Genomic DNA, 25453 nt, shown 5'->3' with positions numbered 1-25453 from the left:
AAAATACAGAAATATACTATACTTATTCAACAAATGTTTTTATTTTATTTTTTATTTTTATTCCAAGTATGAAATTTCCTTGAGTGCAAAAACTTTCAAAATAAAAATGTAGTCCATTTTACTTGTTGTCTTTTAGGTTATTGCAAAAGACTAAGAATGAAAAGTTACACTGAGGAAAAACAAATCTCCCAATATTCCTAGAAAAACATGTCTTTAAATGTTAAGGTTAGTTAAAAATTCACCCATGTTCACTTAGGCTAATTGTGATATTGTGACCACAGATGACTAACTATAGTTTAATATCATGATTTTATTTAAATACAATATCTAATGCATTATATTTAGTAATTGTTTAAGAAAATTCACCCAAAAATTTATATTTTGTCATCATTATGCATCCTCATTTCGTTCCCAAACTATTTTTCTGTGAAATATGATTTTTTTTTTAAAAAAATTACGTCATACAGTGGACCTCTTCAAAATATGTGTTCCACAGAAGAAAGTTCTACAGATTTTGGCTGAAATCTATCTATGAAACCTATCTGATGGCATTCTTTCATAAACAAATAAACAACAAAGAAATGCCTAGCATGCTACTTTTCAGACGCTCAAAGCACTTGTCCCTGTGAATGTGTGTCCCCTCATCTGGAAATTCCGCATCACGTCCTGCTCAGGATGTTTAGATTCACTCAGCTCAGCGTTGCAGTATATCTCTATCACTGACGTCACCCCCAAATTTCGCAGCCCCGATCACTACCTCATTAATTTAGGCGTGTGATCAGAAATGGCGGAAAGATTACTCGATGTCGATCTATTTTTGTCTCCCAAAGCTCATTAGAGGCGGAAGGGTGACGGTGAAAACACAGCACGCGCTCGAGGGAAGCGGCTCTTGTGTCTCTATCTCGCGCCTTTGAGCTCAGGTTACCGCGAACGCCGCTCTGCGTCCGAACGCGCCCCAAAAACACCCGCTCCTGCGTTCTGGGGGAAAACACACTCCATCGGACACTTCGAGGGACGAGCTGCTTGAACATGTTGACCCTGTTGTCGGCTATGTACTTGGTGACGCGCACGGCTTCGGCGCAGGTAAGACGCCTCTCCTTGACAACGGAGGCGTACGATGCAGCATGAATGCACCAAACCTACCATTTTTCTTTAAAATGATCATTATGCGGTAAAATATCGGAGCTATATCTGAGGATTTATCCATACCTTGCATGCTAGTGTACAATTCACCATCTTATATAAAGCAAGTGATTTCGTGCTGGAAAATCCATCTTAAGATGGTTGCTGTGTTTTGGAATGTGATAGCTGGTTTATAGCTGGTCCAAGCTAGCCAAACTAGTATTTTCCTGGTCCAAAGTGGTCATCAGGTTTGGTTAGGCCAGTCTAAACAAGCAGCATATAGCTAATCATACCAACCCAGGGGGATCAGGCTGGTTTTAGGAACTAGTAAACCAGTTAAAACCAGCTAGCATATTCAAAAACATAGTTACTGAGCAGGGATTGGTTGAATGGTTGGTCTCATTCATTATGTATGCCATGAAAACCTAGTAGTGTGGGAGGGCAGCCTCTTTGATGATTAATTTAGGATGTTTTGGCAAGTAGAGTCCAGCACCATGGACAGCACTCTCTCAGGTCTGGGTCTCCACCCTTCCAGCAGCATGTTATTTAATGTTAACTTGGCTGTGAAGTGCCTCTGTCCTAAACAGGAGCAATTATCTGCATCAAGCTTTGGCTGATCTGTAATGCTTTAGTCTAAAAGGCTCTGCGTTTTGAACACAGCAAAGCTGCAGCTCATCACACCAGTGAAATGCAGAGGGAATCTGTTCTGGTGCTATGATAGTAAAATGCATCATTTATCTTGAAGGAGAAGGGGTCGTGGAACAGATCCAAGTCCATTAGAGGCTTTTAACACTTGAAATTTGTTAACCCAGGGTCATTTTCATTCATGAGTTAGTGTAATCATGGGTTATCTTGCTCTTTAAAGTTTTTTTTTTTTTTTTTAGAACTTGTTTCCTGTTCAGCCAGAAAAGACATTTTCAATCAAGGACAGTGGAGTTCATGTCAAATATCAAAGTGAAATATCTTTAGAACATGATAACATTTTGCCATCACATGCAACATGAGATTCTGTGTATGTGCAAATCTTTCAGGCAGAACTGTGATTGTGCTGACAGAACGGGAGCATGTTATAGATTCTTCACACAAACTCCCAGAGTGCATGAGCATGATTTCAGAAATAAGCTTATACAATATGTCAATAAAGATCCAAAGTATGAGTCAATAATAATAATAATAATGCTTCTATTTTGAAATTGTCAGGATCTGGTAAGGGAGGAACTCAGGTGCAGACAGGGATTCTCAAACAAAGGGTTTATTACAAAAAGGGGAAAACAAAACCCACGAGGGGGAAAACACGGAGCAAGGTAAAGACTAAATAACTAAAACAGGACTGGACTAACAAGATAAACAAGGACTCTAAATACTAGCTATAAACAAACACTCACGGTAATACAAACACTTCTTAAGGAACAATCACAGAGTGGAACAATCACAGGTACAATGAACCGACGCAAGACAGAGCACACTAGGAGATCTAAATAGGGGTACTAATCAAGACACGACAGGTGTTACAGATAGGACAATCAAGACACGACTAGGTTAACAAGGGGGGCGGGGCAAGGGAACGAGACAACACAAGCACATGGCCCAAAGACAAGGCCATGCGCTTGTACACAAAACACGGGTCTGTCATGATCCTGCCTCAAGACTGGGAAAAATCAAGGACACGAGGGCAGAATCATGACAGAACCCCTCCCTTAAGGAGCGGCTTCCAGACGCTCCTCAAGGGAACATCAAACACGAGACATGACTGACATGACGGACTGGGACACCGACACAAACCAACAAGACATGACAAATAATAACAAAGGCAGACATGAATACACGACGGCAGGGTTAGGGTGACAAATCAAAAAAAACAAACAGGGAAGGGGAGGAGGCGGGACCACAAAGTTCATGGGGGACAGACCAGGGTGAGTGGGTGGGGCAGGAGTTTTAGGAGGACAGGACGAAGGCTGACGACGGGGGGTACGGGCAGGTCTGGGTGGTGAGGGGCGGGGAGGGGTCTCGGGACAACTGACAGGGGACATGATAGGAGCAGACAAGGGACGCGGGGCAACACTTACGGGACGCGGGGCAAGACTTACGGGACGCGGGGAGACGACAGCTGGACACGGGGGAACAACATCTACTGGACACGGGACGACAACATCTACTGGACACGGGACATCTACGGGACACGGGGCAACATCTACTGGACACGGGGGGACAACAGGACACGGGACATCTACGGGACACGGGGCCACATCAACAGGATACATGACTACATCAGCAGGACACGGGGCAACACTCACGGGACACGGGGAGACGACATCAGGACACTCGGGATTTCTGGGGACAGGGTCTGAGGACAAGACAGGACTGACGGGGACTTCTAGGATACGGACAAGACTAGACAAATAATCAGAAAAGGCTTTAGCCGCTAAGACAATTGGCATCTCCTTACGAGATGAGATACACTGAACTAAAGTCTTTGCTGCAGAGTCGGCCGCGGCACTCTCCTGCGCTCTCACGACTGCCGACTTGCATACTGCCCTCTTCTTTGCCGGCTCGGGCACGCCAGCGCTCACCGCTGCTGGCTCGGGCACGCCAGCGCTCACCGCTGCTGGCACGGGCACGCTCTCCGCTGCTGGCACGGGCACGCCAGCGCTCTCCGCTGCTGGCACGGGCACGCCAGCGCTCTCCGCTGCTGGCACGGGCACGCCAGCGCTCTCCGCTGCTGGCACGGGCACGCCAGCGCTCTCCGCTGCTGGCACGGGCACGCCAGCGCTCTCCGCTGCTGGCACGGGCACGCCAGCGCTCTCCGCTGCTGGCACGGGCACGCCAGCGCTCTCCGCTGCTGGCACGGGCACGCCAGCGCTCTCCGCTGCTGGCACGGGCACGCCAGCGCTCTCCGCTGCTGGCACGGGCACGCCAGCGCTCTCCGCTGCTGGCACGGGCACGCCAGCGCTCTCCGCTGCTGGCACGGGCACGCCAGCGCTCTCCGCTGCTGGCACGGGCACGCCAGCGCTCTCCGCTGCTGGCACGGGCACGCCAGCGCTCTCCGCTGCTGGCACGGGAGGAGACAGGGTCACAGGACCGGCAGGCCCCCTCTTCCTCCTCTTCCTCCTTGGGCGCAGTGCAGAGGCCACAGCTGGGTCAGAGGCGGGTTGGGGGAGTTTGGTCTCGGGCGGGGCAGTCTCGGACGCCGAAGACTCTGAAGCCGACTCCCATGAAAACCGTCTCCCTCGCTTGTTGGGGAGACTGAAGGTAGTGGGAGGCGCCTCAGGACTCTGGGGGGGACTTGCCTGATCCCCCAGGGTTGCCACGGCCAGGACACGACCCTCTGGGACCGTGGGCAGCTGGGTAGGTGGGGACCTCTGGGGCTCCTCCTCTCGCCCGCTCGCTCCGGAACGACCTCCCCTGGTCCCCCGGAACACCACAAGGCGAGAGCCCTCAAAACAATCTCGCTGGCTGGCTGATGCCATCCAGCATTGCCTCCTGTCTGCTGAGTTCCTTTGTGGTCGGTTCATTCTGTCAGGATCTGGTAAGGGAGGAACTCAGGTGCAGACAGGGATTCTCAAACAAAGGGTTTATTACAAAAAGGGGAAAACAAAACCCACGAGGGGGAAAACACGGAGCAAGGTAAAGACTAAATAACTAAAACAGGACTGGACTAACAAGATAAACAAGGACTCTAAATACTAGCTATAAACAAACACTCACGGTAATACAAACACTTCTTAAGGAACAATCACAGAGTGGAACAATCACAGGTACAATGAACCGACGCAAGACAGAGCACACTAGGAGATCTAAATAGGGGTACTAATCAAGACACGACAGGTGTTACAGATAGGACAATCAAGACACGACTAGGTTAACAAGGGGGGCGGGGCAAGGGAACGAGACAACACAAGCACATGGCCCAAAGACAAGGCCATGCGCTTGTACACAAAACACGGGTCTGTCATGATCCTGCCTCAAGACTAGGAAAAATCAAGGACACGAGGGCAGAATCATGACAGAAATGCAATACAAAAATGTGCATTACAAATTATATATTATTAAAGATGCTTCTTCTTGTTTGTCGGTTCATTCAAATGGCATAACTTTACTTAATCTGTTTCAGTTGGATATTTGTGTTCATAAAACAATCAAGGACCCAAATTTATCACCATAACTCAGTGGGAGGATGAAAACTCAACCTTAGTATGCTTTTAATGCATTATGTATGGAGCCAATTCAATGCCACATATATTTGCAAAAGAAAATATTTTTTTGGAAACAAAAAAAAATATTGAGAAAATATAAATGTGTTTTTGCAAACAAAAATAAGAATTGCAAAAGAAAATAAAGTATTGCGAGAAAAAACGTTTTGCAAACAAAAATAATTGCTAAATTTAAATATAAGTTAAATACTGTTAATACACATTAATAAAATGAAACCATGCAACACTGTGTTTTAATGCTAGTGAAAAAAAGGAAATGATAAACCTGCATGCCCGTGCCCTAAGGACGGTGCCTACATCAGTTGTGATCAGCATCTCAGGCCAATGACGCCAGGGAGGCGTGTCCAGGCCTGTTGTACACGCCCCACACCCTTGAGTCCACTCCCATGTCAAAACAATGCCAGAAAGTGAAACCTGCATAGACATGAAACGTAAAGGAAAAACCGGTATCGCGAAATCACACTTGATTGAAATGCAAAATAAAAGCAGATTTGCAAATACACTTTTAGCTATGGTCATGGAAAGTTGTGTTTCCAATCATTGCTTTTGCTCTGTTTCATTTATATTTATTTGCAAAAACTTATTTTTTTCTAACAATATTTCATTTATATTTCGCAGTTCTTTATTTTTGTTTGCGAAACAATATTGTTTTTTCTTGCAATACTTTTTTTTTTTTTGCAGTTCTTTATATTTGCTTGCAAAAAGCATATTTGTTTTCCCCCCAATGCTTTCATTTTTGTTTGCAAAACGTTATTTTCTTTAGCAATACTTCAACTCTTCAATTCTTCAATGGGAGGTCGTCAATGCGGGCGCTCATGGGAAATTGAGTTCTTTCTGTGAGCTGATTGGTGGAGTAAAGCAGCAATATCAACTACATATCCCAGTGTACAGCATTTCCGTGCCTGTGAAAGCATTTCCATATAAGAATAGAGGTGACCCCTCCGTCCGTGCAGAGGTGCAGTCTGAGAGGCAGAGCAGAGCAGCACATCTATCTCCACCTGCACAATCAGACCTGAATCATGGTGAGATACTCGTTTTAGTCCTGCACAGTATTTTGCACGATTTGTGCACTACATGGCGGGCTAATTTAATCTACGCTTTTAGAAAGGATTATTTTACAAAATCTGTTTTAATGTGAAATCTGTGGCCAGGAACTACCTAACGATTCATATAGAATTATTTTTAAGCATTTTACGACATTTCCGCGATTGTGGAGTGGGTGTAACTACGAGGTGGCATCTTTTGTGAGTTACTCATCGTTATTATTTTGTCGCCATTCTGTCAGATTAAATGCTTCGAAGCGGAAATTTGCGTCGAAGTTACAGTCTCGGCGCGTAATGACGTTCCCATCTCGCGGAGCATCAGTTGCAACTTGCATCACCGTCTCATTCATTCATTATCTGAGGATATACACAGAAATAAACTCCCATGCACTCAGACCATTATGTGCAAATGATCAAATCCTCTGATTAAAATCGTGACTATACTCATTCCAGATCGCTAGGCCTTTGTTCACATAAATAGGTCATGATATTGACTCCAGTGACTGTGTTTTATTTCAGGCCGAACCGATCCGTGTGCTGGTGACTGGCGCAGCCGGACAGATCGCTTATTCTCTGCTCTACAGCATTGCTAAAGGAGATGTGTTCGGCAAGGACCAGGTGAGACCGTTAGACCAGGCTGTTATTGTGTAACGGGACACCGGGAGGAACTGGATTTTAAACCATGCTCTTGTGTTATATAAGAGTGTGATGTGTGGTCCCTCTGTGATGCATGTCTGTGTTATGTTTCTGCAGTATATAATATATGAGCATGTAACAATGCATTTTTTTAGTCATTTTGAGATTATTGTTTGAAACCGATTAATAGAATCCAGCTGATTTGTATTAATGTTCCGATAACTGATAATACAATGCAACCGAAGCAATGATGAACAGCCTTTTCCCAGGGAACGTTCTGGTAAAGGTCAGTCAAAGTTATGAAGAAACGTTCTTCCAGCAATGTTAATAGAAAGCTTTCTGGTCTTTAATAACATTCTTAAAATGTTAGCACAAAAATATAATTTATACGTCATTCATGGAACATTTCTCTTCTAAAATTTTATTGAACATTCATGTACTACGCCTTTAAAAATGCACATTAACCTATACTGGATCCCACTGTAAGAGGACATGTACACATTGTGATAGTGATACTGTATTATATGTGTATCATTGTATGTCTATGGTCTAAAGCAGCAGTTCCAGTCCCAGTTCCAGGTGTCCACTTCGCAGGCCACTTATGGTTGAATAGAACAAACGTCTGAAGGGATAAAAGAAACATATAAAATATGCAGAGCAGTGGTACGCTAGGACTAGAATTGAGAACCATTGGTCTAAAGTATATACATGTTATAATGCAAATATCCTGTTCCGAACATGTTTTGAAGTCTGTGCTTGATGCAGTGTAACATGCTTGATGTTTGTCTCCTCTCTCTCAGCCAATCATCTTGGTGCTACTGGATATCAGTCCCATGCTGCCCGTGCTGGATGGAGTCGTCATGGAGCTGCATGATTGTGCTCTTCCACTTCTGAGGGGTGAGGGTTACTTCTCTTGATTTTATCAGTTTAGACCTTATCACAATGAATGATTCTAATAGGACATCAGGTCGAGGAAGATGTGGATCAGTTTTCACCGCAGTTTGACTCCCACTGTCTCTTTGTACTGCAACTTGATTTATTCATAGCCGACATCTGGAATGTGTTAAAATGCAGAAGAGCAAGCATGACTCTGCAGAAGAGAGCTGCAGCACAAAATAGCATGTGCTACACTGTCTTTGAGGAGTTGGGAGGTGTAACCGGCGCAGACTGATCTTATTGGCTCATGCTGTAGGATAGTCACGGACCAATGAGAAACATGGTGGTGCCACAACAATAGAGGCGGAGAGGAGGAGGACGAAGAACAAGTTCTGTCACAGAAGTTGTTGCTTTGGTTGAAGTCCAGTCTGATAAATAGTGCTAAAACTCCTTCTAAAGATCATCAATGAAATGAGCCACTTCAGGAAATATCGGCAGCCTGATAAATGATTTATGGTGATGGGTGATGAAAGTTTCAAGAGATAATGTCAGCATATTCTTCTGAGGAATGATAGTCTGGGTACAAAGATAATGAAGCTGTATTTCCCAATACTGATGCTGAAATATTTGCATGTGCAGATTTATCATTCAGTCAAAGGCTTTTGCTTAACTGAAATAGTCTTGAGGCTCATAAATTGTTTCTTTGAACAATAGAAAAATTTATCAAAAATAACTTGTTTATAAGCAATAAGAATGTTATTTAATTCAGTAGTTATAAAAAAAAAAGTATTCAGCTACAAATAAAATATACTTAGTTAAATATTTTGTATTTTTTAATAAAATAATTTGTGATAATAGTTGGAAATATTTGAATAATCAGTAATAATTAACTTGCGTTGGAAATTTGTTAGCCTAAAAATGACTGTGAAATAAGCCTTCTGTATCCTTCGTTTTTCTCTCTTATTCCTTCTCAGAGGTGATTCCCACTGATAAGGTTGAGGTGGGCTTCAAGGATCTTGACGCTGCCATCTTGGTGGGATCTATGCCAAGAAAAGAGGGCATGGAGAGGAAGGACCTACTGAAGGCTAACGTGGCCATTTTTAAAACCCAAGGTGAAGCACTGGAGAAGTACGCCAAGAAGACTGTCAAGGTAAAAGACTGCAACCGATAATGCAGCTTGAATCAGTTTTGTGTGCAATTTGATTTCCGGTTTTCATGAATTTTCTAGCCGCCGACTTTTGATTTAGACAGCACTGCGAGAGTTTAAAACGGGCCGAATCAATCACTGCTCAGTTTTTGGTGTTTGTTGTTCTGCCGTTAACTTTTTTTCCTTTGCTTTCATAGGTGCTAGTTGTCGGAAACCCAGCCAACACCAACTGTTTGATTGCCTCCAAATCAGCTCCCTCTATTCCTAAGGAGAACTTCTCCTGCCTGACCCGTCTGGACCATAACAGGGCCCGCTCTCAGGTCCGAACCCCACCGCCTCTATCACTTTCACTTCTTATTCTGCTTTATTGAAGTTCTCTAACTCAGTCTTTGTGCTTTTCAGAGCTGCAGGTAACCAATATTTTTTTATTGTCCAATCATCCATATCTAGCTTAGTTCTAGAGCAGTCATATCTAGTTATGTACTCTGGAGTAGTTCATAAACCAATACAGTGACCTAATTTTAGAGGGACTGTTTTATTTCTCTCTGCAGGGGACATAGTTGGCCCATATTACACACACAAGCATTTTTGCTCATCTGCAGTGTTCCTCCGTACCTATAGGTGGCGATGCGTGTTGGTGTGCCCTCTGACAGTGTGAAGAATGTGATTATCTGGGGAAATCACTCCTCAACTCAGTACCCAGATGTGCACCATGCTATAGTGAACAATCATGGGAAAGAGATGTCTGCTTTTGACGCAGTGAATGATGAAAGCTGGCTGAAGGGCGACTTCATCACCGTAAGTCCAGCATCTTTTTTTGAAGATGAAATTAGATTTTTCAGTTTGCTGTTCATTTAATCCCATTTGAAATGAGTTTTTTATATTTGATATTATTATAAAATGGATTGTTCCTCCATTACATTCTAATACATGTTTGAAGCTACTGAAAAAAGCTGACGAATGCACCTAATATTAATGCATCAAGTTTTGATTTTCTTAGCAGCCATAAACGACTGATTTGCAACAATTATTATTAATGATATTTTGAGCTCTTGCTAAAGATTGTTTTGTGTCGCAGTGCAAAGATTTGTGGTAAATCACTGTTAAAGTATGGTCATATTTGTAGTTGTTAGGCAAGTTTCCATGTAAATCTGGAATTTTGCATGAATGAGAAAGATTACACGCTAAAACCGATTCACCACATTTACCAACAGAAAGCTGCTCGCTTTAAAAATGGTTTCCGTATGAGCTACGCTTCATAGATGTCTGCGATGTTGACTGTACACATAATGGACCTTTTTAACCACAAAATTCCACTGTATTGCTCTAATTTCCCTGAAATTTCCACCACTTTACATATGACCTTTCGTAGCTTATTGCTTTAATTTATCAATCTGTGTTTCTTTTCATTTTGTTGTACACCAGACGGTGCAGCAGAGAGGTGCAGCTGTCATTAAGGCCAGGAAGCTCTCCAGTGCAATGTCTGCTGCAAAAGCCATCTGTGACCACATGAGGGACATCTGGTTCGGCACTCCAGATGTGAGTTTGCATCACGTGGACCCTTTGGAGATGCATTGAGTGGCTGGACTGTTAGATTCTGGTTCAAAGTAGAGTGGAAGACTAAAACATGCATAGTTTTTCCTGATCATTTCTTTGTCAAGAATACTTCGTCAAATTTCTAAGGCCTCGAAATAAGCATGTTTAAAACTTTGCTGAAAATCTGCTGTACACAATCTACCTCCAATTGATAGTTAATACTTTTTTAGCAAGAAAATGCCTTTTAGGGTTGTAAAAGTTACAACAAATTAGATTTTTCATATGTCAGGTTTAATAGTGTTCATGCTAAATAATTCTCCTTCTGTCTGTGAGCAGGGTGAGTGGGTGTCTATGGGCATCTACTCCACTGGTAATTCCTATGGAGTTCCTGATGACCTCATGTACTCCTTCCCTGTTATGATTAAGGTTTGTCTTCATCGCTTTAAGTTCCTAAAAAAACACTGAAATTAAATCTTGAATAAAGAAAGCAAGCATTTGGAAGTAGTTTAGATGTAAATTCTATGTCAGTACTAATAATTACATTTCCTCCCAAACAGAACAAAACCTGGAAGGTCGTTGACGGACTCGTCATAAATGATTTCTCCCGCGGTAAGATGGATAGCACTGCAGCTGAGCTGGTAGATGAGAGAGACACAGCACTCACCTTCCTTGGAGCATGACTTGATGTCGCCACAACAGCGCGGCAGCCGTCAGGCTCTTCAAAGTCCCCAAATCCCCGACTGTAAAGTCCTGTAGATGTCATAGCTGACCATGTGTGTGGGTTTGGGTATTCATGCTTCTTAATGTATGCGTGTGTGTGTGTGTGTGTGTGTGTGTGTGTGTGTGTTACTTCACGAGAAACATTTGCAATGTAACTTCCTCTCCTTGGAGTGTCTGGGGCAACACTTGAAGAACATTTCCAATATAAATAAATAATGATAATCTGTCATACAACAATAAAAAGCCATTTGGAAAATAAATGTTTTTGTTGTGTATTTGGATTGTTGGCATATCCATCTCATCTCCAGCTCAAAATACACAGATATTATGTAGATGTCAATTTATTTGTCTAAAGGTATGAAGATCCTTCGTTGTAGGCAGCACGCCAGGAGTGTTTTAGTGGAAGAAAAACATTAAATATCTGGGAATTTTATACTTTTTTTTTTTTTTTTTTTTTTGAAAGCCTAGATGCCTGAATATAAATTATAGTGAGTATATATTTAGTAATACTTATCTAATTATAAATAATTGTTGGGAAATGAGATGTTAAGTCTGTGAGATGTGATTATAACAGTCATAATTATAACAAAAATGGCATATGTTTTGTTTACTTTGACTTTTATGGCATAAATTCTACGTGCATTTTGACTTTTTCCATTTCGTAAATATATCCTAGTTTGTCATTTCAATTTTTTTATATATTGTCATAATTATGACCAGGGGCGCTGCTGAGTTTTTGGGCCCCATGAAAAGAATCTTGACAGGGCCCCCAACACAGCTGAGAGTTTTTTCATATTAATTTACATAAAATCATGCTCTTTTATGGTATTTTGACTATCATTCTAATATATTTAAGTCAATCAGACAATTGAACTCCATCCCATGTCCATCCACACCTGTAATTTGTCCTCTGTAATACTGCACTACTTCAGTACTGTATAATGTATATACTGTGCATAGCTGTACATGTGTAATATAGTGTATTCACCACTGATCTATATATATAGATCAGTGGTATTCACATATATTTATATTTGTATGAATATTTGTACTGTACACTGGCAATGACAATAAAGTTAATCTAATCTAACCTAATATTTTTAACATGACAGTTGAAATGTAACGGAAACACTGAAGTGCGTTTGAGAAAATTGAGTTCCCTTATCATGCACTTTTAACATTCCAACAGCCACCAGCATTCATTTTAACCGAAACATTTAAACTTATGGTAATTATCTCTAACACTAGAATGAACACGGCATAATTTTGACCGTTTTGAAATTTGCATAGTCAGTAACTTTGTCTAAATAAATCACAAAGCCTTGCTGCTCCCTGACTTTTCCTAAAACTACACGAATTTTCATTAAAACTAGTTTAAATATTTATTGTGTGAATAAAAACAGAAATATAATAATTTCTATCTATAACGTCCACAGGCAGTCATTTTGCGCTGTTTAAATTGAGTTTTGCCGACGGTCTGGATCAGATAATGTGAAAGTATTATGTAAAGATGGTTGGCAGAGATGAATCATGCTGTATTTGACAATATAGGGGACAGTGTAGTAATACAACTCCACATCATCTTCAAGAGAGGCACTGAAACCTCACAAACAGCTGATAGTTCGAGTTCATGAAGTTACTGCTTGCAAGACAGGTGCAACAGCGTGGACCGCAGCAGGGTGCTGAAAGTGGGCGCCGCCTCGTACAAAGATGCCGACACCGGCTGCATGTGAGGCAAAGCCGTGCACCCTCTGCACCCTGCTCTATCGAAACGTGCCAACTTATCGGAAAATGCTACCGTAGAGACCTAGGGCCTCATGTACAAAGCGTGCGTACGCACAGAAAAGTGCCGTAGGTTACGATCATTGTCACGGGCGGTCCACTAACAATTTAGGCCTACTACTTACAAACCCACTTTTTCTTGTGAAATGTTGGGTAACATACTGTCGACCCTTTGCCTCTTTCACTTCTCTTATTTTTTTCTCTTTCCGTTTTTGACTTCCAGATTTTTGAGGCATTTTCACATCCTCTGTCAAGTTGAATCTGCCGGCGCTATTGTGTTGCCTTGGTTACTGGATACAATTTGAGCGGACTAAACCATTTTATGATAATCGAGAGGGGGAGAGGGGCCCACGGACGTTTGTGTTTCCTAAACAAATAAATTTTTTGACACCAGGAAACAGCAAATAGAATAATTTAAAGTTAATAATTTTTACTATCAAATATTTTTTTTAGCACCACAATTTTATTGGGGGCTTCTCTGGGCCCCCTCTTAGTCATGGGCCCCGAGAATCGTCATCGTTTACCCCCCCTTTACAGCGCCCCAGATTATGACTGGTAAATTATGATTTAAGTTTTTATTTCTCATGTAGCGGAAAGGGACTTCCATATAAAACTTTATAATTGTCATAGACTAAAAGCACTCTCGATTGTTAAAAGTAAAAAAAAAAAAAAGATAAAAGTGTGGAATAAAAATAAAAGCCTATTGTTTACAACCATGACCAAGAGATGACGCTGTTTCACATATTTACGCAGTCGAACGCCATCAACCAATAGAACGCAATTGGCTGGCATTTGATTGGTCAAGCCGGACCGACCCCTCCTCTGATTGGTCCATGAACAAACATTATGCCCACGCATCAATTTCACGCGACACTCCCACCCGTGAAACAGCGTGTGCAGCAGTGGACGTGAGTATCCTCGCATGGCTTGTCAAAAAAGAGCAAGCAAGCCTGTCTGCTTTCTAGATGTACTTGAGTATAATAGTTACCCAGCCCTTCAAAACCACGCGCTGTGGGCAGTGCGCTCGTGTTTGCTCGCAAGTGGCCAATGACCTTGGAGTTCTTGTACGACAAAGTTCATGACAGATCTAATCCTGGGTTTCTGTGACTGGGCAGACAGAAGCAGTTAGTTAGGTCTGTATTCAAGCAGAAAAAGCCAATTCACTCTCATACATTAGCTGTGTGCTGCTTTCAAGCTTGACATTTAATGTGTTTAAACGTGTTAGAAGAATTACATGGCTAAAACAATCAAGTGGTGAAATGGCTAAATGGCATGGTGAATATGCCGAGTTAACTTTCGCTGCACATCCAGTTTGAAGTATCTACACTTTTGTGTTTTTAATTAATTGGATTCACATAGTAACGATTGAACCCACAGCAAGGTTCAGTAAACGAGTCTTTTAAGTGACCAAATTTTAAAGATTTTAGTAATTGAATCAAAAATCCCCACAGTTACAGCAGATGGACCCAAGAACGCGTTCTACTGCATGTGAAAAAGCGTTAAGTATTGATTAATAAATGACCTGTCACATTACATAGAGTATCTACAAGAGTTGTTCACTGTTTCTGGACATGTTTACTTTTTCCCGAGTGCGTGACGTGACGGGTGGGCAGTGCTGGACTTTGTTAAAAGACTCGTGCGCTCTTCTGTTTCTCTCTCTGCGCATCTCCTTCAGCGGTGCGTTACAAAGCTATGATCCTTCAAAACTTCAAAAGATCCGAGGCGCTACTGACGGCTCGGTTCGAGTTCGGATGCTCGGGGCTAGTTGCACGGTTTTGAACATTATAGCTTTTTCTTTTTTTCTTTTTTTCTTTTTTTAAGAAGATCGGAGGTTTTCAAATTGTCTTTTGTCTGCTTACTCTACATTGAGACCGTTGTAGTTTCATGCAAAAGAAGAAACTGTTAAACAGTATTAGGTTGATGATTCGGACCTTTCTTGACTGGTGAAATCAAATCAGGATTTATATATACAGTTTTTTAAAAAACCTGAGAGCTGTCAGAAGTTGTTTTTTAAACATGTCTGTTGTTTCTGGTAAGCGGTGTCTTCCTTCAGCCTTACAATAAGGTGGTTATTCATAGTATAACAATCAAAAATTTGGAATAATGATGATTTTTTTAAATGTGTTTGAAAGAAGTTTATGATGCTCACCAAGGCAGTTTGTTTAAACAAAAAACAGTAAACAGTCATATTTTGGTATTTTCAATTTAAAATTGCAAACAATTTAATTAATTTTAAATGTTAAATAACTATTTTCTATTTAAATATATTTTATTCCTTTGGCGCAAAATTGAAATTTCGTTGTTACTCCGGTGTCACATGATCCTTCAGAAATCATTCTAATATGCTGATTTGCTGGAAATTATCTGTTAATATTGGTGCGCAGTTAATACTTATAAAAGTTCAATAATAGTAATAATAGTTCACAATATTACTTTTTTATTGTATTTTTGATCAAATAAATGCAGCCTTGGTGAGCAGAAGATATTAGTTTAAAAAATATTCAAATTCTAAATATTGTAAAATATTCCTAGACATTCTAATTGTTCCAAACTTTTGACTGGTTGTTTACTCTAATTATTTAAATTCTACTCCAAGTCACTTCAGAAAACCAAAAACCATGGTTCAACGAAATAGTCCTAAGAAAGACAATAATCATCAGTTGCAATGTCATCACAGCATTTCAAGTTGTTGTCATTGTTTTCTTTCTCTGTGTTTGTGTGTGTGTCTAGATCTGTACAGAAACGGCCCTAATGCAGGGATGGTGGAGTTTCAGGAGAAGCTGAGATTGCAGCAAGAGAGCTCCATGCACACAGAGCTGGAGAAGCTGCTGACCACTGCCAAACCATCAGAGACGGAGGTGAGACCCCTGTCCTGCAAACTATGTGCTTAGCTGAGGTGACAAAAACGTTCCAGTGGTGCTTCTGTCCTCGACTCCATGTACATCTAAACCCCAGCTCATGCATGTTCCCAAATATATCACTGCACACACACATTTACCTAGCAGAATGGGAATAAGCTATAGACTCACCGTGCGTTAGAAAATAGAATAGAAATACTATTCTTCACTATTGGCACTGAAATAATAACCATTATATTGAAATTGAAAAACGTGAACTGTAATATTCTTATTTGTGCCTCTTGCAGATCTCCAGGAAGGACTTTGAGGGCTTCACTCGGCTCTTTCACCGTTTCCTTCAGGAGAAGGGGCCGTCTATTGACTGGGCCAAGATCCAGAGACCCCCCGAAGACTCAGTGAGACCAATGACTGCACAATACCTAATGTGACTTAATAAATGAGTAATGGATGAGTATTAAAGCTTTTGATATTAAAATACAGCTAGAAAACAATATATAAATAGCTTTATTTTCAGCAATATTACGTATTATTACAGCAGTATTTATTACAAATTCATGAAATGATAAATTGATATTGATATTTGCATTATATATATTTTTTACTTCAAAACAAGATTATTATCAATTCTAATTTCCATGCCCTTTTTATATCATTAGCTTATAAAATATTAAAGTGCCTCTATTATTCCTTTTTTAAGGTTCCTAGTATTGTTTTGGGTATCTCTTGCAATAGGTTTACATGCATGCAAGGTCAAAATATGTTTTTTCAAAATATGCATTTTATATCACCTCAATTTCCAACAGTTCTCAAACGATTCGTTTGAAGCAGTTCAAAGAATCAGTTTTTCTAAACCCCTCCTGTCCATGAGCTTACTCTGCTCTGATTGGTCAGATGGCCCAGTCTGTTGTGATTGGTCTACCACGTTCAGTGTGTGTCTGAAACAATATGGCCAATGCCATGACATATTTTGAACACTTAATAGAAATGAAAAAAAAACCCACAAAGTTTTTGGTTATACTGCTGTTTTAAAATAAAACAAAGGTACTTTTACAGTGTAGGACACAGCATCTTCTCAACATGAACAAGTAACTGTGTTGAGGGCGGCTCAAGCTGTTCACGGTTGGCCAATGTAAAACACAGACAGGCATTATGCAAATGTGTTACCTTTGACGTGTAGAAATCACAGAAGTGAGATTTGAATTACTGACAGTTCAGGCTGTTCAGAGTTGATCTGAAATGGCATAATATGGGAACTTTTTAATATAGATATGATATGAGTTTTTCTAAGGACTGAAGTAAGTCTACATGTCCTTCACAATCTTTCCTATCGCCACATACACAAAGCCGCTGTACAGCGAGAAAGCAGTCAGTGTATGTGACGTTTATCAAGTCCATGACATTTCCCTGTTAATCCCGTCTCTAAATAACTCTACAACCTCTTCAAATATCTCCACACAGAAGGTTAGACTATAAATAGCACAGCACTTCCAGCATACCACAACCTTGGCTGACATTTCTTTTCAACGCGCCGCTGAGAAACTCATGTTACAGCACATAGTAATACAGGATGACTCGTAGCTCCAGGAAGTCGAGACTCATCAATCCCATTACTGAATAAACATCACAGCTGCTTCTAAATCGACACTTGAAGCTTAAAGCGTAACTCTCAATGGTTGTATTTCAGTCCTCATCCATGGAAGTGTTCACTGGCTGGATGCTTGATCGGTCAGCTGAGTATTTGTGTGCGTTTAGTTTTCTTACTCCGTGTCTCAGATGTTTTGTTTGGTCACACTTGCAGACGTGAGGTCTGGTTTTGACTTTACTGTCAGTCACCTTGAATATACTTCTTTAAAAGGGGTTATATGAAGAGAAACAGATTTTTTCAATCTATAGTATCACTATATTATAAATTGTATGAACTCTTTCAGAAGCTTACCGCCAATCCAAAAGAGCATCTATTGACATTTTGTTTGGTACAAGTTGAGCTTCACCAGAATTTGACATAAATGTTGCTGTGATGAAACTAGGAAGAACGCATTACACAATTTTAGCTCATGGTTCATGAAGTCGGTGTGTGTGCAAGACCGGAAACTCTTATCAAAAGGAGCACACCCAAATTCAAGAGATCAGATCAAATCAGCTCATATTTCATAATTCATAATACTGTATACAAATCTCTTTTTTTAGTAGCGCTCACAGTTTTCTGCTCTTCATGTCATGATCTCAAGGTTAATGCCTTTGGAAGACAGGAGATATTTCAAGGTCAGTTTAAAGGACCATCAGCTCTGTTTGACTGGAGTTAATAAACGGTCTTTCTCAAACCTAATTATATGTCCCAAAACCTTTTCTCTGATTAAAATGGGTGTCCTGTTATCTTCATGAAGAGTTTCCTCTACTAAAACCAGATTGTAGGCCTGCAGTGCATTTCTAATCAAGTAAAAAAAAAAGTGTGAAGAAAGCACACTTCAGATAATGAATTACTTTCAGTCCACCCCACACAAGGTTTCTGTATCCTGAGATTGGTAATGTGTCTGTGTGTGTACTGATCTGTAAATCTCTGAACAGTCTGAACATCACAGAGCTCAGTTTGCATGTGTATTTCGCTCGACAGGTTCAGCCCTATGAGAAGATCAAGTTGAAGGGTCTTCCTGCCGATGTGGCGTCCAGTCTTAATAAACTGGCTGTGGTGAAGCTCAATGGAGGTTTGGGGACCAGCATGGGCTGCAAAGGACCCAAAAGTCTCATCAGTGTCCGTAACGAAAACACTTTCCTGGACCTGACCGTACAGCAGATCGAGGTATTACTCCATATATTTCTCACAGACTACTAAAGATGGTGCACTCCTATTACTTATGAATGGGAGAGAGTATAACATGATAACCATAGTCCCGGCTTCTCTGTAAAAGAGCCAGTCGCTAACTGATAAATCATCGCATCAATGCAGCTGCCTTTAGAAGCTACTGCTATAGAAGCAGTCTGCATTCTGAGACTGCGCATGCACATTGTATGATCTAGCCTGACAAATAAGCTATTTTTAACACTTCCTTGGTGATTTCAAATATGAAATGTAATGTTTTGGAGAATTTGAAAGAGGAACTGCACTTGCATGCCCGAGAGGCGTTGAAAATGTGAAATGACTTGTCTTAAAGGGACTTTAAAATGTTTTCAGTGATAACCGATGATGAGGTTATGTTTCATAATACTGTTCAGTAAGATTTTTTTTCTTAAGTCTCTTATGCTCACTATGTTATTACAATTTAAAATATCTTTTCTTTTCGAATATATTTTCATTTATTTTTGTGATGTAAAGCTGAATTTTCAGCATCATTCCTCCAGTCTTCAGTGTCACATGAGAAATCACTCTTACATACGGAGCTCAACAACATTTCTGATTATTATCAATGTTGAATTGTGCTGCTTTGTTTTTGTGGAGACTGTGATATATTTTTCTGGATTCTTTAATGAATAGAAAGTAAAAAAAAAAAAAAAAACATTAAAATGATTAAGTGACAAAGACAATTACAAAGCATCCTTGATGAAACAAAGTATTAATTCCTTGTGTAAAATGAGGCAAGACTATAGTTGCAGATCCAGACCTTAGTTTCCTCCTGTGTCAATGACCGTTTAAGTTGCATAATGTCAGGGTTTTTCCAAATGCTAAAATTGAAGGCATTTACAGGAAATTAAGAAATACTATTTTATGTAATACCTATGATAGACCATATGCATTGAAATGGGGATCAAATCCAGGTCTCTGCAGCGATCTGACTGTTTATTACATAACCTGCACACAAACAGCCATAGCATTTTATTGTTCTTTAATTACAATATTTGCTCCTAGTAAAAAAAAAAAAAAAACTTATTTTAACATCCCCAATCATTTAATTGAGCGTCTTTTATGCAGTCTCGTGCTTTTTGTAATGGTCATACAGGAAGTTATTGAAGCTATAACAAACAAATATATGTAGCAATTCACATATATATATATTACAGTGCCAATGAAGTGGCTGAAGAATTATTGGTGTATGAAATTAAAGATCTTGGGTGAATCTCTCTTTCAGCATCTGAATAAGTCGTATAATGCAGACGTGCCACTGGTGCTCATGAATTCCTTCAACACAGATGAAGACACCAAGAAGATCCTGCAGAAGTACACACACAACCGCGTCAAGATACACACCTTCAACCAGAGCAGGTACACACACACACATGCACTTCTCGAATATGATCATACTGTGTCTTTCAGAATTAAACTGACAGGTTTGTGTCGTGTGAATAATGCTGTGGTTTATTTAAAACCATTCATGTCAAGCGTGCAAAACATGTACATGAGTGCCCTTTTATTGATATAGCACATTTCCTACATGCCAGTCATTTCAGTTATGCTTTAAATAAGTTAATATAGGCTTAACACTCATAATAAATATTGTGTAAAATAATTAATATGTTTGTTTTATACTTATATTGTTCGTTCGCTGTCTGTTCTAAATTAAATGTAAATTTGTTGTGGAGTGATGGGAACTGAAATACGTGATTATATTGTTTATAATATTTGTAAAGGTTTATAAATGTTTTTACATTACACATTGTTTTATGTAAAAATTTATTTTACATTATTTCTGAATGTTATTATAAAATGCGACCTATGTACTATGTTTTATCAAGTAAAGTATTTTATTATAGTGTTAATGGAACAAAAGTCATGAAGATCCTTTTTTTTAGGGTTTATATATATATTATATTTATATTATATACCTAAATTGTTATGAATTTGCAAAATAAATAAAATGATGATTTTATATATATACAATATAAAATAATTATATATATATATATATATATATATATATATATATATATATATATATATATATATATATATATATATATATATATATTGTGTATATATATATATACATACAATTATTTTTATGTAGCAATTAAGTGATTTGCATTTGAAATGTAACATTGTATAGTGAGAATTTATATATATACATTTTATCATATATATATATATTTTTTTTTTTTTTTTTTTTTCAAATTCATAACAATTAAGGTTGACATGCAAAATAACATTGTGGTATATTCTAAACACCATGTATATATATATATATATATATATATATATATATATATATATATACATGGTGTTTAGAATATACCACAATGTTATTTTGCATGTCAACCTTAATTGTTATGAATTTGAAAAAAAAAAAAAAAAAAAATATATATATATATATGATAAAATGTATATATATAAATTCTCACTATACAATGTTACATTTCAAATGCAAATCACTTAATTGCTACATAAAAATAATTGTGGCATAATTAAAAAATCTCCCCAAAATATCAAATATATTGTGAATATGCAAAATAAATTATCAGCCAGCTTTTGGGAACCTCAATCCTTACAATAAACAATAAAACATCAGTGTCTGAGCTATTAGTATTTCAAGATTGATTGACACATTTATTGTTAGTACACAGCTTTGACTGCTTTTCCTTTGTTTTGTCATCTTGTCTGCTTTCCTGTCCCTCACAGGTATCCCAGGATCAATAAGGAGTCTTTGTTACCCGTGGCCACTAACATGGGCCTGACAGGAGAGAATGAGGAGGCCTGGTATCCTCCTGGCCATGGAGACATCTACACCAGCTTCTACAACTCCGGCCTGCTGGACAAGCTGCTCGCGGAAGGGAAGGAGTACATCTTTGTGTCCAACATTGACAACCTGGGCGCCACGGTGGACCTGCACATCTTGAACCACCTGATGAACCAGCCCGGCGACAAACGCTGTGAATTTGTGATGGAGGTCACCGATAAGACTCGAGCTGATGTGAAGGTGAGTGGAGTTACGAACAAACTTGTGATGTCATTTTGGATGAAATCAGGCCAAATCAAAGTTTGTTAGGATTTGGGGTCGGGAGTTTGAGTGGACTTTTGCACCAGCTGATAAACCCCTTCACACTACCACTGTTCAGTGATTATATAAAACATGAACACAACGAAGAGCTGATTTATAGCAGAAATTGAAGTTGTAATTCTAATTGAAAGCAACACACACTTTATTTTTTCTTTAATATTGTAAAGCTGCTTGCGTCAAAGCAGAAGTGCCCAAACTATTTAACAAGAAGGGCCAAAAATCTAACTTGAAGAGCCCAAAATAAACCCGTTATATCCAACTTTATATTACATTTTAATATTTTCAATTAAAGCTGCAGTCGGTAACTTTTGACGCTCTAGCGGTTAATAAACAGAACTGCTTGCGTCTTGCAGAAGAACATCGTAGCCGGAACTACTTCTCTCTGTTTATGTCTATGAAGAATCACAAAGGTACTGGGTTACTCCGCCGCGGTACCCCGAAGCAATCTAAAATAGTCCGAATATAAACACTTATTATAGGTGCACCCTAGTGATTCAGGACAAGATAAAAACACGGTTTGGAAAATGGATTCATGGTGTACTCGCTTATTATATACATTTTTCTACATTTTGAACACAAACAAAGTTACGGACCGCAGCTCTGATTGGTTATTTTTTACCGGGAGCGCATGACTTTCTGCAAATGGCAATAGGAGCACTGGGAGGAGCCAGAGGAGCTGGATTTTTTCACAGATTATCTGTCTCATATTCTACTGTCAAGACATAATGACAGGTTTAACAAATATGTAAAAAATATATTTTTACAAAAGTTACCTACTGCAGCTTTAAACAAAAAAATTAAATTAAATTTTTTTAAAAACCATATTCACTTTAATTATGGTTTTCTACATTTCAGAGCAGAAAAAAAATTGTGAACAAATTAGAAATTCGAAATGAATATATGCTTCGATTTTTATAAAAAAAAAATTGTGCTCTGGCATGCCCGGTCAAATTTTGGCATCTGTTGGCATCTGACCGGTGTCATTTTTGTTGTGTGTATATTTTGTTCTTGAGAGGAAAGCGTGCAGCACACATTTAAACATTGATCTAATCATCAGCGTGGGTCATCGAGATGTTGCCTAACAGTAAAGCTTTCTATACCCCTAAGTGAAGAACGAGTATATCTGGGCTTTAAAGCTCATTGGCTAATGGCAGTCGTTCGTTGTTGTGTGTCTCAGGGTGGCACGCTGACACAGTACGACGGTAAACTCAGGCTGCTGGAGATCGCACAGGTGCCCAAAGCTCAGGTAGACGAGTTTAAATCAGTCACCAAGTTCAAGATCTTCAACACCAACAACTTGTGGATCAGCCTGCCGGCCATTAAAAGGCTTCACGAAAAGAACGCCATGGACATGGAGATCATCGTTAACCCTAAGGTGACCTTCACTCCTTCTCCATTACAGAGAACAACACTTGTGTAGAGGTTTGTGTGTGAACCGGGCTTCTGTTCTCAGACTCTCGACGGCGGTCTGAACGTCATTCAGCTGGAGACGGCTGTGGGCGCTGCCATGAAGAGCTTCGACAACGTGCTCGGCATCAACGTGCCCCGCAGCCGCTTCCTGCCCGTCAAGACCACCTCGGACCTCCTGCTGGTCATGTCCAACCTGTACAGCATGAACGCAGGCTCTCTGACCATGAGCCCCAAGAGAGAGTTTCCCACAACACCTCACGTCAAACTGGGCAGCTCCTTCACTAAAGTAAGGTTCACTAAGGACTTCGACACTGTGCTGCTTATTCTGCCCCCTTAGACAGGAAGAGAGAGCGCGACTTTAATGTAAAGCACTCAGTACCTTAATAATGTAACATGAGAAGAACATTAAAGAAATGAGTGTAAAAGTTACTTCCTATATGTAATTTCAAAAAACCTTAAATTAGCTGTTCGGTAATATTTAAAAAATATTGATAATAAAATATAAATTTTTTTAATATTATTTTTATATGAGCAGAAAATGATTTGAAGTTATTTTACAGATGTAATTCAGTTAGAAACTACTGTCTTTAAGGCCAAAAACATTCAATCAAGTGTTTAGTTATGAAATATTTTCTTATAGTTAAAATTGTATTATATTAAGTTTAAAACATGAAGTGAGCTTGTTTCATTTTATAAACATAATACAATTAAAGAAACATTAGCTGTTCATTCATTTAAATACTTTTAAATGATTGATTTTATTAATTAAATATTTAATTTTATATTTAAAATGTTTGTTGTTTAAAACATCAAAGGAATTACCAAAAATGTAAATAAAGTCAATGTTATTGTACAGACATAATTTAAAGGCTACTGTGTCTTTAAAGCCAAAAACATTAAATTAGGTGTTCCATAATTAAATACTTTTAAGTTATTTATTTTTAATTATGAAATTATAAAATTTAATATGATTCTATTATTTTAATTAAAACAAGAAATGGCTGAAAAGTGAGTTATTAAACAGACAAAATACACTAAAAATATTTCTACAATATTTTACATATTTTATGTTTATATTATTATTAAAGAAATAAGAACAATTTTTTTTAATTATTAAAAAAAAAAAATTACGGACACTTTAATAGCTTCTCCAAAGCGTTTTTAAGGCCTGAAACATTAAAATACCTGTTCACAGATTAACTTTTTTTTTATTATTAATTTAAATGCAGTTTTTAAATGATCTTCTTGTTTATCTTTTCATTTATTTTAACTGTCTAGGTTCGAGACTTCCTGAAAAGATTTGAGAGCATCCCAGACATGCTGGAGCTGGATCACCTGACTGTTTCAGGAGACGTTACCTTCGGAAAACAAGTCACAGTCAAGGTACAGATGTCTGACGCTTGTGAGCGTTTGCACACTTTGTGTGTACATGTTGTGACTCGTTGTTTCTGAACAACAGGGAACGGTGATCATTATTGCTAATCATGGAGACCGAATCGACATCCCGGCCGGAGCGATGCTGGAGAACAAGATCGTTTCAGGAAACCTGCGCATCCTGGACCACTGAGGCCTTTACTACCGGACCACAACCACATCTGTCATCTCACCTGGACATTTACACGTGTGTGTGTGTGTGTGTCTGTCCATCTGATGATTAGCATTAAAATTTCTGTATGAAAACAATCAGAATTGACTGTAAATGCTTTTGACAGTAATTTTTTACGAAGGGCTGTATTATATAATGGGTTTTTAACACTGGTTTTGCTGCTGTGTGGCTCACTCAGTAAAACACTGAAGACTAGTGTAAGAGGATGGAAGCTAAAAATGATGATAAAGTGTTTGTGATCTTCAAAATGTTGCTTTTTTTTTGTAATCTACCAAGTTGAGCATAAAAGCATTAGATGATCATTCTATTAACGCTTAATGTAATTTATATTATAAATATTAGGTAACTTTAATTTTACAATTACTTATGTTTTCTAACAACAAACTACCCAAAATTACATGTGACTAACCCTAAACCAAACCCTCATCCTAACCATAGTAAGGACATGTAGTTAATTAATATCACTCAGTACTATAATTTATAATTACACTGTGACAAGGACATGGTAAAATAAAGTGTTACTAAATTATATACACACACACACATATATACACATATATGATAATTTAAAATATTAAACTG

General features: G+C 39.0%; 2 protein-coding genes across 4 annotated transcripts; both read left to right on the top strand.

Annotated features, from left to right (window-relative positions):
* Nucleotides 1-823: 823 nt before the first annotated feature.
* Nucleotides 824-11551, top strand: LOC128020941 (malate dehydrogenase, cytoplasmic). 2 transcript variants are annotated; one of them, XM_052607765.1, is made up of 9 exons: nucleotides 824-1083; nucleotides 6896-6994; nucleotides 7813-7909; nucleotides 8863-9038; nucleotides 9233-9355; nucleotides 9657-9833; nucleotides 10461-10574; nucleotides 10908-10997; nucleotides 11129-11551. In XM_052607765.1, the coding sequence occupies exons 1-9, from the start codon at nucleotides 1030-1032 to the stop codon at nucleotides 11249-11251; spliced, it is 1053 nt and encodes a 350-aa protein (XP_052463725.1). In that variant the 5' UTR covers nucleotides 824-1029; the 3' UTR covers nucleotides 11252-11551. The 2 variants fall into 2 exon arrangements, with proteins under 2 accessions (XP_052463725.1, XP_052463735.1); XM_052607775.1 differs by lacking the exon at nucleotides 824-1083 and adding an exon at nucleotides 6203-6355.
* Nucleotides 11552-13942: 2391 nt separating this feature from the next.
* LOC128020909 (UTP--glucose-1-phosphate uridylyltransferase-like) lies at nucleotides 13943-25119 on the top strand. Of its 2 annotated transcripts, none has more exons than XM_052607722.1 (10): nucleotides 13943-13981; nucleotides 15804-15931; nucleotides 16219-16326; nucleotides 18543-18728; nucleotides 19993-20126; nucleotides 21477-21774; nucleotides 23033-23230; nucleotides 23309-23551; nucleotides 24544-24648; nucleotides 24725-25119. In XM_052607722.1, exons 2-10 carry the CDS (start codon nucleotides 15833-15835, stop codon nucleotides 24830-24832), a joined length of 1479 nt encoding a protein of 492 aa, XP_052463682.1. In that variant the 5' UTR covers nucleotides 13943-13981; nucleotides 15804-15832; the 3' UTR covers nucleotides 24833-25119. The 2 variants fall into 2 exon arrangements, with proteins under 2 accessions (XP_052463682.1, XP_052463673.1); XM_052607713.1 differs by lacking the exon at nucleotides 13943-13981 and adding an exon at nucleotides 14553-15105.
* The last annotated feature ends 334 nt before the right edge of the window (nucleotides 25120-25453 follow it).

This window comes from Carassius gibelio, chromosome A1 (assembly GCF_023724105.1).
Source record: "Carassius gibelio isolate Cgi1373 ecotype wild population from Czech Republic chromosome A1, carGib1.2-hapl.c, whole genome shotgun sequence".
NCBI lineage: Eukaryota > Metazoa > Chordata > Actinopteri > Cypriniformes > Cyprinidae > Carassius > Carassius gibelio.
Note: the sequence above shows the minus strand (reverse complement) of the source record. Positions and strands in the feature narration are given on the sequence as shown.